Source organism: Ochlerotatus camptorhynchus, unplaced genomic scaffold (assembly GCF_037179485.1).
Source record: "Ochlerotatus camptorhynchus isolate MF236.1 unplaced genomic scaffold, CSIRO-AGI_Acam_v1.1 ptg000167l, whole genome shotgun sequence".
NCBI classification, from domain to species: Eukaryota; Metazoa; Arthropoda; class Insecta; order Diptera; family Culicidae; genus Ochlerotatus; species Ochlerotatus camptorhynchus.
In genome coordinates this window covers 2,197,111-2,212,487 of record NW_027040657.1, presented here as the reverse complement: position 1 = coordinate 2,212,487, position 15,377 = coordinate 2,197,111, and the positions used below count along the sequence as shown (strand labels likewise).

At 41.2% G+C, this 15,377-nt stretch overlaps 1 protein-coding gene across 7 annotated transcripts in view; it reads left to right on the top strand.

Annotated features, from left to right (window-relative positions):
* Positions 1-15,377, top strand: part of LOC135701541 (ATP-binding cassette sub-family G member 1) — a 111,964-nt gene that overhangs the window by 56,975 nt on the left and 39,612 nt on the right. For all 7 annotated transcript variants that reach the window (XM_065222368.1, XM_065222367.1, XM_065222366.1 and 4 more), the window contains one exon: positions 5,460-5,577. In XM_065222368.1, the coding sequence (XP_065078440.1) occupies positions 5,460-5,577 (118 nt within the window). The remainder of the gene's footprint in view (positions 1-5,459; positions 5,578-15,377) is intronic.

The following is a 15,377-nucleotide window of genomic DNA, read 5'->3' as shown; positions in this document are numbered from 1 at the left end:
TCATGCTGATTGTTTTGGCTTGACTCGTGTTCATTTCTTCTTACATTGTCAAATGAATTTACTTTTGCATTGAAGCGAAGCTATTCGATCCAAATTTGCGCAGTTTTTATGACTTTTGTTGATTGCTCACTCGGTTTATTTAAGCGTGTGCGCATAGATCTGTGCACGTGGTTGTAAAATTTATCATTGTTGGGTGGTTTGTTTACTCATCAATATGGGTATTTTTTGCATCATGGCGACGTCTAGAGATCGAAATTTGATATGTGACGCCATTTTTAATTCCAAGATGGCGGCTTCCAGTTTAAGAAAAAGTGGAAAATGCTGTCAAATACTTATCAATAAATGTATTTTATGAATCGGGATGATGTCTAGAGGATGAAAATCGATATCCGTTGCCATTTTGAAATCAAAGATGGTGGCTTCCGATTTACGAAAAAGTGGAGATACATTCAAATACACATCAATATTGGTATTTTTGTACTAATGGGTATGAAGTCTACAGATCGAAAATTGATATGCGACGGCAATTCGAAATCCAAGATGGTGGCTTCCGAATTCAGTGGGAAATATTATCAAATACCCATCAATATAGGTATTTTTAAAATTGTGATGACGTCTAGAGGCCGGAAATCGATATCCGAAGGCATTTTGAAATCCAATTGACGGCTTCCTATTTCAGAAAAAAAAAAATGGGAGATGCTGATGTCGTCCCATCAATATGGGTATTTTTGGAATCGGGGTGACGTCTGGAGATTGGAAATCATATCCGACGTCATTTTGAAAGCCATGATGGCGGGAAAAAGTTGTAAATTCTATCACATACCCATACTAACGTTTTTTTTTTTTAGAATCCGGGTAACGTCTAGAAGCTGGAAATCGATATACGACGCCATTTTGTAATCCAAGACGGCGTCTTCCGATTTGCTTCCGAAAATTGATGTCACGCCGTCTCTAAACCCAAGATGGCGGTTTTGGTTCAGAAAAAAAAACTGTGAAATACTGTCAAATACTGATCAATGTGGGTTTTTTGGAATCGGGCTGACATCTAGAAGACAGAAATCGATGTGCGAGGCCATCTTGAAATTCAAGATGATAGCTTCCAATTTAAGAAGAAGTGTCAAATATTCTACAAATGGCATCGATTTTCAGCATCTACGCGTGGTCCCCGTTCCGAAAATACCCAGATCTTAGGGTATTTGAAACCTTTTGTGAAATCCGATGGCCGCCATATTGGAGTCAAACATAGCATCGGATATCGATTTTCGGAAGCCACGCGTTGTCTCCGTTCTTAAAATACCAATATCTTAGGGTATTTGACACGATTTAGGAAACTTGATGGCTGCCATTTTGGATTCCAAAATAACGTCGAATATCGATTTTCCATACCTTCGTGTCGTCCTCGTTCCGAAAATATTTTGGGGTGGCCAGAATGGCCTCGTTAATTTATTTTTTTTTAATATAAAATAATTTATTTATTACTGCATATAATCTGGATGCCTTCTCTATCGGAAACCTATATTGTGCGGATACTATCCGGATACTACTACTGCGTCGTAGGGTCGTGACAAGTCGAATGAGCTCCGAATTGAAGTGACAGTGGAAAAAACGAAGGAAGAAGTTTTCGAGTCATTCATCGCGTCAATTGAAACAAGTCTTTGCTTCAAATGAAATGAACTGAAGCACTCGACGAACGAAACAAGTGATAGTCCAGTCATGTTTGAAAAGAGGAATGTTCATCGTGACTTGACAACAAGAAACACGATGACTTACACGAAAATTATATTGCTCGAAATGAAGCGATTTTGCGGAGAGTTCATTTTCTTTTCTTTGTTTCGAAAATACAGAACCTTGATTGTAAGAACCAAATAGCACTCCTTTACCAGATTATTTTTATTAGTCTTCTTCTTCTTATTCTTCTTCTTCTTCTTCTTCTTCTTCTTCTTCTTTTCTTCTTCTTCGTCTTGTTATTTTTCTTCTTCGTATTCTGCATCTCCTTCTTCTTCTTCGAATTTCAAGCTTATTCCTTATTGCTAGATACACTTTTACAGTTATTTATTGAGAGCTTTCGATGCCTGTACAATTTTTGCATTAGTATAATTGTGTGGCAAGCAAGTACACTCATACTCTATGCCAAGGGAAGTCGAGAAATTTGCTTACTCGAAAAAATCGTCGATCGGCCCGGGAATCGAATCAAGCCACCTCCAGCTTGGTCTTGCTTTGTAGCTGCATCTTTACCAACTGAGCTAATGAAGGCCCTAATATAAAAGTCGAATATGTGAAAATTCTTTAAATTCCAAACTAAAAATTATTTGCTACTTCTACAAAGTGTTTGAAGTTTGTAGGGGAAATGGCTCTAATGTTGGCCTATGGATCTAAGATTGGGCCCATCGCCAAAAATCTGCTATTTTTCAATTTTATCTAGATGACCGCGTCATTGAGACGGTACTAATGGACATTTTTGGTCGCTATTGAAAATTTAGTCGATTGCTGAATTTATGTATGGGCCCAAATTAGGGGCACCTAGGCCGACATTACATCCATTTCACCTACCCCCTTTCATCTGAAGCCTATAAAGCTGAGGTCAGAATCATCAGGCTGACATCCAAAGTAGCCAATACTTGAACCATCATCTAGTGGTGTGTACTTAACTCCGTCCCCAGCGACAGCTATCAATCGCTTCTGTTCTATTCGAATGCAGCCAGAGGTTGGAAACCAGTTGACCTCATTTGACTCGTTTGTTCTAGCGTTTTGCTCTGCACTGTAAGGTACGTACTTGGCTTTGATTTCGCTTGCTCACGCTGGAAGGTGCCAAGCGAGCATTCTAGAGAGCGATAGGAACCAGTACCGATGGTAGTGGTAGAGGTAATGGATGATCGGCGATCCGGCCAAAGGTAATCAGTAATGCGGAGATAATAAGCTACCGGTAAGTTGCCCCTCTTGGCTATAGGCAAACAAGCGGCATTCGAGGTTCGTTCTTGAGGAATTAGTGAAATTATTGCTATGTGTGTGGCACAGATTGTTCAGTCTGCTAGCGTTTGGTTAGTTTGTAAGCTGTGGGTGTAGATTGAAATCGATACTTTGATGGTTGTGCAATGCTATATTAAAACATATATAATGTTTTTGTCCTACTGACTACACAGTTCGGAAAAAAATGTGTAAATTTCTCTTCAATATGATGCTCATAAATTGAGTGCACATATCATATAGGATTACATTATAAATCGTGAGAAAAGCCAATCTTTGTTTAACAATATTGCTTACAAGCTGCTCGTTTGGGTGAAATGACAGTGAATCAATGTTTACAACACAATTAAATTCAGATTTTTTGCTGTGTACTTCCGGAAGATTTTCAAATTAGATTGACACACGCCACGGAATGACAAACAAAACCCGTTCCGAGTGCAGTTTGTGACGTCTCACCATGAGTTACCATGTTACGGCAAATGAAAGTGAATGATCGTTCGAAGAATAGTAATATAACCTCTCGTCTACTTCAGCGTTCCGAGATCCCTGATCGTGTAGATAATGCAGCTTGTAGAGTTTCAAGAAGTTATTGGGGGGGAAAATTCTCCGCAATATCAGGGACACTGCACACACGAACTGATAACGTTCAGCAAGCATAGGCAGATAGAATGACATATGCGACAGATGAAAATGGAGAGAAGATTTCTACGATGGCATCCGTTGCTTTCATTTATTTCCTTGTTTGATTCTAGCAATTTCAATTTGCCTTGTAAGCAAGTGCAACCGGTGATTTATTTACTTCCTGTGCATACCAGTTGCATTGACTGTCGGATTTGTTTGCAAATAGTGTGTCGGCATCCTTGTTGTAAAGCTTGTTTGGTATAGGAGAGGTGGCAGCGGTGGAAGACCACGCCTGCAAAACGTATGGAATGCAAATCAATTGGATTTCCACTGGGTTTTATGTTCTGTCTATGAAACAACAGTCAAAGAACAACAGGTAATCAAGGGAAAAAGAGATCTAATCTATATCGCTTGTCCACTTGATTGCAGTGTGTCATGTATTTTTTTTTATGTTCACATGCGAATTGGCTTAATCCAGGTTTGTTATGTGATTCATAACAGGCTGATGAGTTTGCAAATGTAATTTTTCCGTTGCCGCAAATTAACTATATCCAAACCGTCTGTTCGGTTGCCAATGCTGGAACTTGTTTATGGTTCGAAATTCCTCACGGAGGGAGAGCATCTCTGTTGAAGCACAAGTAGGTGCAAGCAATTAAGCACGAGGTAAATATTTTCCTCTAACGCGGAACGAACATCCTCAGAAACTGCAGATAAGTCACGCTCCAACCACGGCGGCGGGTACCTAGGTGCACGTGTTAGAGTGTGTGTGTGTGGATTGTTTGAACCCCCTATCAGCAGACCGATAGTTGTAGATTTGTTCAATGACCATGAATAGCCCGCCACTGGTTCCGACTGAGGGTAAGGTTGCTGCCACAGGCACAGCAAATGTTATTTATTTCCCATTTCATAGCTTAATAACGCAAAGCACATCTCAATGCAGCGTAAAATCGGCGCTGAACCTGCAGTGCAGATGCTAATCGATTAACGTTTGCTGCCGGTACGGTTCAATCGTAACTCCGCCCTCCTCGTATGGCGTTGACATGTATGGTCCCGGAGTCATACGGTCACGCTTTATTAGGGCTTTAATATATTCATTCACAAACTGATTCGATATTAGAATTTCCCGCACTCGGATCGATCTCCGATCAACGGTTGGAGTCAACGATCTTACACTGCGGTGTGTACTTCAGGGTAGACAAGTGGGCTCCTTGAGATGACACCATAGACGTAGATGAACGTGTAAAGTGATGCCGCTTGTCGGAACATCGAAAGTATCACCGTCGGATAAATCTATGCCATCTGTAGAGTGAATGAGTGAGTGTAATGTTGTCGTACTTGACGGGTTACATCAGTCGAATGCGTGCATGCATGTGCGCTAGGGTGGGTCAAGTTTGTATGGTTTCCCATTGAAGATTTAAAATTCTCCCACAAGTCCAGAGCAGAACCAAATTCGATCAAATTTGACTCCGTTGATGGGAGCAATCGAGAACAGGGGGCTGTAAAGTTGACCCACCCTAATGTACACGCAGTCAGATATGGTGCTCGATGATTACGAATAAGTACCTTCGGCCTAGGTTTCTAGCAGTTAGAATTGAACGATCAAGCTTCGCGATGGCGTCATAGTGGCGCTATAGTTGAACCGTTTGCTTCGTCCATCTGTTTAACGTGTTCTGTTCTTGCACGTTAGAACCTTCCAACAATTGCATCCGAAAAAAATGTAACTCAAAGCAAATCGCAATTAGTAACAACCAAATGGCGATAATTGGAGTTTTTGCTTGGATCTTCAACTTGACCTTGCTTCGAATCAAAACTTTCATTCGACTGAATTCCGCACTACTTTTTCTATATGATTTTTTTCTTTTGTTTATTTACAGAAAGCAAAGAAATTCTGCATGGCCTGAATGGATCGTTCAATGCCGGAGAATTGACAGTGATCATGGGCCCCTCGGGGGCAGGAAAAAGCACATTGCTCAACATTCTAGCCGGTTACGTGTAAGTATCGACCACCTGATTCCAACTCATTCCCCATGTCGACTTGATTCGTTGGCTAAAGATAGTTAACCGGCTGCTGAAGTATTATTGATTTGATAAAAAAAATCCAATGAATTGTCGCCGCTGGTGACGTAAACGATCGGGCCAAAACATCGGGCATGATTTGATTTTTGAGACTGCCCAATTTGCATTTTGTGCGGTTTTGGCAGAGATTTTTTTGATTGGTTCTTTATGGTCAAACAATAAACTGGTTTTGCGAGTTGATTTGTACATTGTTATAATATCGATCTATCAATGTTTCACGAGTAAGAGAATGTCATAACTTGGGGGTAGCTTGAAACAATTTTCATCTTCGAAAGTTTGTAATAACATGTGTATTAGGGTGCCAATGAATTTTGGGTTTGAAACGGACCATATACAAAATGCCTATTGACTCGAAAAAAGAACCTGAGCAAAATTGGGGCTCATAATTTAGAAGTCAAATTTTAAACCTTTTTTTATTTGAAAATTATCAACAATATCGTGGTTCTCATAATGTTCGTAAAAACTTGTAGTTTTGTTCCTTATCTTAAAAAATTACACCCATATATTTATATTTTGTTATTATGGTGTCCATTTTCATGATAGGGTGATCCAAAAAATCGATTTTTTTCAAAAAATCATAGCTTTTGAACCACTGAGCTGATTTCAAAGATCAAAATATCAAATGAAAGTTAATTAAAACATATCATGATAATCAAAAACTTAAATTTTGTTTTGAAAAACATCGATTGTAATTGATTTTTATGAGGTTCATGGTTTCTAGAGGGCGCAACATATGTTTTATATATTTTTCCTTGAAAATTTAGGCTTTTCTACACATCATATTAAAAAATCAGAGATGTGTGTTTTGTTTGTTTTTGAGTTATATTTTTTGAAGTTATCAAGTTTTGGGTATTCGCTCAATACCTCTATGCGAATTGACTTATGACTTAGATTGTTAGCTTAGATGACGATGTTAGCTATCTATCAATCAAAGTCATTAAAAAGATCACACACACAAGGGACAGCCCTATGGGGTTATACGCAATGGTGACGTTGGACTACGTGGTCTTATATAATAAATGTTATTTGTTAACTGCAACAGGAGCTTGTGTTTTGCGTAGCAATAGGAATTTGTGCGGGGTTCTCTTTGTTTATACTATTTAGTATGACTATGATTGCCCTGAAAAGAACCTTTTGATATGAATTTTAGTTGGGACGTGTTCAGAAATTTAACTCTTTTGGAAAATCTTGGTGGCCCTGAAAAGGGTCGATGGTAGTACAGGTTTAAGGCCTTTAGAAGACAGGGCTGTTACAACAGGCACGGATTTCGCGGATAAAAACTTTCAGTTGCGAAAATCGCGGAAACATTAAATGATGTCGCGAAAATCGCGAAGGGACTGATGTGCTGTCACAAAAATTGTGGAATTCATTGTTACCTTTCCGTCCCGGATTATTTTGCTGTCATAAATGTTGTTGTTCATTTGGCTCTTAATTTGTTTACCGTTTCAAACCAAACACCCTGCAAATAATCGAGAAATGATCTCAATTCCATGAGTCACATCGGATTTACCCGGAAATTCCCTGAGGTCTGTCCAATGTGAAAATGTATTTTTTTTTTTCCAATGTGAACATAGCATTTTTCGATGTTAAATCATAAACGAACCGTATATATGCGAGTAATTGACATGTATATCAGATATTCTAGGTTTTGTTCTACTATATCAACCAAGACTGCAATAATGTCTGTAGTATCGAAATCTGTCCAAACAGATTCAAAGTGTCCATGTGGATTGTACCCGACCTATTGCTACGTATACAAGATGTTATAGGTTCTGAAATCATTCTGGAGATTAATTCAATATCTGCAGTATCGAAATATGCCCAAACAAATTTGCAGTGTCTATGTGGGTCATGCCAACCTATTTCCGTGTATGCCAAATGTTCTAGGATTGCCAAATCGATATTTTGATACTACAGATATCATCCTAGTCTTTGTTGATCTAGTTAAACAAATCATCTGAACTGCAGGACGATTTGGAGAACCTAGATCATCTGGTATACGTGAAAATAATTAAACATTATCCATATAGACACTAGGAATCTGTTTGGACATATTTCGATCCTACAGACTTTATCCCAGTCATGGTTGAACTAGTAGATTAAATCATATGAACTCCAGAACGATTTGGAGAACTTAAAACGTCTGGTATACATGACAATAGTTCTGTATGATCCACATAGATACTGTGCATCTGTCTGGAAATATTTCGATACTAAATACATTGCCCCAGTCTCGGTTGATCTTGTAGATGAAATTATCTAAACTCCAGGACGATTTGAAGAACCTTGTGGCAGGTGCCATATTATAAAAATCAAAATGTAAAAAGTTGTACATTTATTGAAATTTTTCAAACACCATCGAATTACCAAAAAGTTCACTCACCGAAATGTTCATCAGATGGTAAATGAGTTCTCTCTACCATTTCGGGCGCCAAAGCGTAATTCGATAGCCAAACGAAGAGTCTAAGCAAACCACGCGTAAACGCACGGACATCGACCTGCACAATTCTGCTTTCAGGATTTGTTGACCCGTCCCATCCTTTCATGCACTTCGGGTGGGAAGCGAATTGGCATATGCGTTAACTTGATAGAAGGAGAATGCCTTCCTTCGTATTTTTTTTACAAAAAATTAGTATGCGTGAAGGCGATTTTTTGAACTTCGTGAAAATCAACTTCGTTGATTTCACGTAATTTCCGGCGACGAAGATTGCAATTCTTGCGCCTAATCTGAGGACCTTCAGACTTGATTCTTTCACTTCGTTCTGGTTTGTGGAAGAGGCGAGAGCGGTCCGAGTTTCAGTTATCGCGCCGTGGTGTGAATTTAAAAGTGAATTAGTAAACGTGAAATTGTCTTTAATTTTGTTAATTTAGATTTTCTTTATAAATTCCCTCGATTAGTTCGTTACTTTTCGAAATTAGAGCAGAAAGTGCTTAGTGCGTTAGTTCGGCGGTTAGGAGTGTGCGAAGGTGTATTGAAACCGAGGTAATTTTGTGTGCATAACTTTGTTCAGTGTGCAGATGTTGAATGCCACGCGACGGCATTTCTCTTTGGCAGATTTGTGGCAAGTTGCGAAGCTCGTCACACCACCCACATCAGTCAGCGACCGTTTTCGACCCCATTTTCCAGCTTCGAAGAACACCCGGTGGTACCAGAGGCTGGAAAAGTGCAGCAAAAAGGTTTCCGCGCCCTAGGCACAGTGAGCAGCAACCCACTGGTTCCGAACCGGTGACCTCCCTCTCCAGCGGCAACCACTTTCCGCAGTTTCCCGTCGTCGGGGACAACCATCGATGCGACGGCCGTACCCCGTCTAGGTAGAAGACCACAACTCAGCGTGTGAAGCGTAGTTGGAAAACGACATCGGCTATGTGCAGTCCGCAGTAGCATAGTTTCGGAGTCCGTAGGAGTATCACGTGTGGTACACGTGGGTCCAACCGGCATCATCGATCTACTGAAATCTTACCTTTCAAATCGCAAGCAGTGTTGTTATGCTAATATGACATTGAGTGATCATTTAGTGTTTAAAACTGGTATGCCTCAGGGATCGATCCTTGGATCTAAAGTTCAATATTTTTATAAATGATTTATTTAATCTGCCTCTGAAAGGTACATTACAATGCTACGCGAATGATGCTGTTTGTAAATATGTTCGGTCTGGGAAGGCACTTTCCCTTTCGGCAGTGGACTGTATCGGCAATGATTGGTGGAGGAGGCAAGCGTCGATCTAAATCGAACTCTTTGAGCTCTGAAAAGAGCTGGGGGTGGGTTTCAACACTTGCTCCGAACCAGGGATGTGTGCTGGGTAATTATTCAAACGGCGAACGGCTACGCTAGTAACTACTTTATTTCTCTCCTCTTTCTCTCTACAAAGGTTTGCTTTCTTCTGCTGCTGATGCTTGCTCGTGGCCGGTCAAAAGGAAACTGAATTCAGTTTGCATTTGCATTTTTTTTTTGCATTTAAATGATCTTTATTTCTTGTGATTATGTGGTTTACATGTATGAATTTGTTAAGTGACACAGATTCGTCTTTTCAACTTTGGTACATTTGAGATTTTAATTATTATTTGCAGTTCCTAGTCCTATCAGGTCTATTTTAAAGTATGACCACCTTGGTGGGATTGGTTTGTTTTAAATTTGAAAAAGGAGACTACTTATAACTACTATTTACAACTACAACTAACCTACAACTACTATATACACCTAACCTACTATATACAAATTGCTTATCAAAGCATGTTCTGATAAATTACATTTTTGTGTAAATTTAGTCTTAATTTCGTTAATTTTGGAATCTATTTTGGCAATGCCTGCCTCTTCATGTAAATTTGTTATTCTAGTGTCGAAAGGACGATCAAGAACCATCCTTAGCACTCTATTCTGAGCGACCTGAATTTTGTTCCTGTGAGTCTGTGCACATGATTCCCACACCGGAGCTGCGTAGAGGATCGCAGGTGCTACGATTTGTTTGTAGACGGCCAGTTTGTTCACCCTTGAGAGGCGGGATCTGCGGCAAATCAGCGGATACAGACTCCTAACCAAGGCGGAACACTTGACTTCGGTTTTCTCCACATGCGAGCGGAATAGGAGCTTTTCGTCAAACAACATCCCGAGATAGGTTACTTCGGCGGACCACTCAACCCTTGTGCCATCCATGATTACAGTACAAGAGGGAGCCGGTTTTAGTTTGGGTGATTGCCGATGGAGGAACATGATTGTTTGTGTTTTGGAAGCATTGATTTTGATTTTCCACGTGGTGGCATAATCAGCAAAGGCGTTAAGGCATCGTTGAAGTTTGTTCGTTATTTCGCGAGGCATCCTTCCTTTGACGGCTATTGCGGTATCATCTGCGAACAGGAAAAACACGCAACCGTCTCCAAGGGGAGGAATGTCGGAAGTGTAAATGCTGTAAAGCAAGGGGCCCAGCAGACTGCCTTGCGGGACTCCTGCTGGGATGGAAAACGTGTCGGAAAGACAACCATTCAACGATACCTTAAACGACCTTTGCTGGAGGTAGCTACGGGTGATTTTAACCAGATGTAATGGAAAGTTGAAGTTACAAAGCTTGTATACAAGCCCATTGTGCCAGACATTATCAAACGCTTTCTCAACGTCTAACAATGCCATGGCTGTGGACTTGGATACAGCTTTGTTACTTCGGATGTTATTCATCACCCGCACTAGCTGGTGATTGGTGGAGTGCCCCTTTCTGAACCCAAACTGTTCCGGAAGGAGAATGTTATTTTCCTCGACAAACTTGAGCAAACGATTGAGAATGAGTTTCTCGAACAATTTGCTCAGCGCTGAAAGGAGGCTGATTGGTCTGTAGCTTGAAGCTAGCGTTGGGTCCTTCCCGGGTTTGCGGATAGGTATGATTTTCGCTGTCTTCCAGATGCTTGGAAAGTAGTGCAGTTCCAAGCATCTGTTGAAGACAGCAGCCAGCAGAGAGTGAACCTTCATGCTGAGATTTTTCAACACTAGGTTGAATATTCCGTCAAACCCGGGGGCCTTCATGTTTTTGGTGCATTTCAGCGCTGAGCAAATCTGTTCCACTGTGATTCTATCCTCCGGAGCGATGGCACAAGGGGAGGAATCAAGGTTGAGTACGCATTGCTCAACCTGAACTTCGAGCGGACTTTGGATGTTGGAGCCAAGCAAGTGCGATTTGGCAATATGCTCACCAATCGCATTTGCTTTCTCCTGAGGGGTGATTATGAGCCGATCGTCATCATTTTCATCTTTTAGTGGCGGAATGGGTTTAGGGTGCGTCTTTAAGACCTTGGCAACTTTCCAGAATGGTCTGGAGCGGTCGTCCAGATTCTGGACAAGCCGCCCGAAACTTTCGTTCCGGAGTGAGACCATTCTGGAAGCAATCTCCTTGTTCAGATTGGCCATTTCACGTTTCCTCGCTAGATCTCCAGTCCTCTGAAACTGGCGTCTACGAACATTTCTCAGGCGAATTAAGAGTTGGGTGTGGGAATCAATGGCAATAAACTTACCCCTCACTGGAACTCGTCGGACGCACGCCTCGTCAGCCACGGTTATGGCTTGGTGGAGTACTTCCAACGCTCGGTCGATGTCCTCCACGGAATCAAGCGGCGGGTTGTCGATGATGTGCCTGTCTACCACGCGTCCAAACTGGGCCCAGTTTACGCGATGGTAGTCCTTGCGCAGGCTTGGAGCAGCAGCTACGTTGTATCCCAGTTCAGCCACCACCGGTTGATGGTCGGAGCTGAGTTCGTTTAAGGCTACCGGCTTGGACAAGCCGGTATTTGAAAGAAACAGGTCTAGCGTCGATGGGTTGCCTGCCGGTGAGATGCATGTTGGCTCGTCCGAGAACCAAACGGAGTACAGCCCATGCTGCGAATGGTCGAACAGCAGACGACCGTTCTGGTTCTGCTGGTAGTTCCGCCATGCCTCATGACGAGCATTCAGATCTCCTCCAACAACGAAGCGGGAACCGGTACGGGTGATGGTGGACAGGTCCTTCTTAAATTTAGCCGCTAGTCCACTGCTGGCGGCACACTGTCGAGGGCAGTAGACGGCGATGAACTGGACGTATCCAGTCGACGACTCCACCTCCACACCAAGGGCCTCGATGATAGAGGTGCGAATATGGGACAGAGTGTGGTATTTTATTCCTTTCTTGACGACGACCGCAACACCACCCCCCCTGGAGCTGGTGCGATCAAGCCGGATAATGTTGTGGTCAGGCAACCAGAAGCTGTCGCCGGACTTTAGATGGGTCTCGGTTAGAAGGCCCACGTCGATGCTGTGCTTGCGGCGGAAGTCGGCAAGCTCAATCTCTTTTGCTCTTACAGAGCAAGCATTCCAGGTGACGAATTCAGTTTGCCTAATGGGTGCCACTTTTATAGGAGCGCGCTGTCTGCGCATGGTGATATGGACGTCGCTGATTGGTTAGTGTTGTTTGTCGCTGTTCATCAGCGGCGATTGTCAAGATGGTTGGTTCAATTTCGGCGGAGACGGAACAAAATACAAAGCCAAAAACATAGAAACTTAAAAAAAAATATGATGCATAATGATCTCCATGTACTCCCAATTTGGTTCTCCACCAATAGAGAGCAGATTAAAAACAAAAAGTCTTGTTTCATCATATTGTAACTTAGGAATTACTAGCAATTATTCAAATACATGAAATTAATTACTTAGGTCTAGTGCTAAACATTGGCGAATTTTGGGTGTTTTTTTGCTCCGGTATTTTGTCAAGCAGTTTCGAGAACTAGAAGAACTTCGTAAAACTATGAGGACTTCTAAGAAGTTCAGGGAACATCGTAAAAATTAATGAAACTTCATAGAGCTTCAGAAAAAAATCGTAGAAACTCAGGGAGCTTTGGAAAAGTTCAGAAAACTGCACAGAAGTGGGGACTAAATAGAGTTTTGGGATCTTTGTAGAAGTTAAACATTATTTAATTTCAAAGATTCTCATTATTCCATGCTTCAAAATTGTTCAGGAAATTAAGTACAAGTTCAAGAAATTCCGTAAGTAGAACTTCGAAAATCTTAGAAGTGCAGCAAGTTTTGTGAATTTCGTAGCATTTTGAAAAGCGTCATGCAACTTCATATAAGTGCAGGAAATTTTGTAGAAGAACTGAAAATAGTCCAGCAAACTCCTAAGATCCTCAAGGATCCTCGCTTTAGTTTAGGGAACTTTGCTGCAGTTTGTCAGAGATCTAACTTCAAAAAGCTCATTGAACTTCTTGGAAGTTTTGAGAACTTCGTTAAATTTCAAGGAACTTTCCAGATGTTCAAGAATATTTGTAGATGATGGGGGTCTTTCCAGAAGTAATCGTAGCATTATGAGAGATGTAAAAAAGATGGAATTTGGAATAAATTCAGGAAACTTCTTAGAAGGGAGGAAATTTTTAAAAACTTAAGTGAATTTTTTAGCTGTTGAGGGAACAATACATAGGATACAGAATATGCTTTCAGACATCCTCCCTAAACAGCAGGTAATAATCAAAAGATCTCCAGATAGACTAAGATATTTTATAAATATATATATAAAATTACGAACTGATGGGAAAATATTATACTCAGATCACGATGCTGCTGAAGTTTGCAATAGCTTTTTGGCCGAACCTTCCAAATAACAATTTTGATTTTTTGAAACCTGTAAAGTGTGTTAATAACTCGATTTTTCTGGGACCCGCAAGCGCAAACGAAGTTAGCATCTTAATAAGGCAGCTTGAAGTTAGGAAAAGCAGAGGGTATGATAATCTTCCGGCAGATTTGATGAAAACTAGCTTTGGTTCACTTTCTAAGATTATTGTTAAGCTCTTGGTAACTGGATCTCATCATTATGTTTTAAAAATCTATAAAGTCACGCCAGTATTTAAATCCGGTGACATTTATGACCCTTCTTATTATCGACCAATTTTAATCCTGTTTGTTCTTAACACTCCAAATACGGTGGGTAAAAACAATTTACGACGACAACTAACCCTCCGAAAAGCGTGTAACGGCAAATTTGCAATGACATAACTTAGTCATTTCTTGATGAATTTCATAATATGTGGTAGGGGAAATGGCTCTAATGTTGGCCTATGGGTCTAAGATTGGGCCCATAGCTAAAAATCTGCTGTTTTCAATTTTATCTAGATGAACGCGTCATTGGGACGGTACTAATGGCTATTGAACATTTACTCGATTGCTGGGCCCAAATTAGGGGCATTTAGGCTGACATTACATCCATTCCCCCTACCTCTAGAATTCCTCGGGTCTGTAGATTGTTTCGATCGTAAAAAGATTGAAAATAGGGTTTTGTAGTTTTTTTAAAAAGTGAAAAAAGTAGAAGGGTCTGTGCCTAGGGGCACGAACGGAAGCTTGACGTAGGACCGCTAGTGGACGGAACAAATGTGAACATTTAGTTCTTTTAATTGATCAATCATCAATTATCCTAACTCTCTCCGTTGTTTATTTGTAAGCGTATCAAATGTGTAGTATTTATTTCAAAGAGAAAGTTGATGAAGAGAATCCAAGGAACTGTCAACTTGAGTATTTTCGATTCATCTACCCGACTACCCATCTACATATCGACTTTTAACACTTCCTACCAGCGTTTCTGGAAAATGGTCGGACGATGAATAATCTCACCAATACATTCGGGTCTACAATTCCACACCTTACATAGAGACCAGGTTGAGCCTTGATAGCTAGCTGCTTGCGGGAACTGATGACCTTGACATATGTCCAAATAATACTCTTAACAAATTTATGGTGGTCCTGAAAAGAAACGTTTTGTAGTGATGGTTGAGTAATTCTGAGCTGGGTGTTCAACACAGATGAGGCTGTCGAGCTGTATGTCGTTTGGAGCGAGGGTGACACGCATGGCATAGATGACCAACCCACAGCGACTCACGAAGAGCTACTGATTCCGATCCATAGCATAGCGGTGCAGCTTCTTCCTACTTTGATGGTTGCTTATGTGGGATCTGCAGCTCGCTGCTTGCAGGCAGCCTTTCGTTGTTACTGGAGAACAATTTTCAACGCCACACGCCGAAAGCACTGCTACTGCTGCTACTAATTTCGACGACCGAACACCACCACACAGTGGTGTGGTCGTTGGGAGCGTGTGGTTCTGAGTATGGCGATGAGTGTGCAAAATATTACGCAATTCCATCCTCCCTATTCGCACGCGCCCGAGGATCGGAGGCGAATGATACTTCGACTTGTTTCGTCTACTTACTACTCTCTGACGACT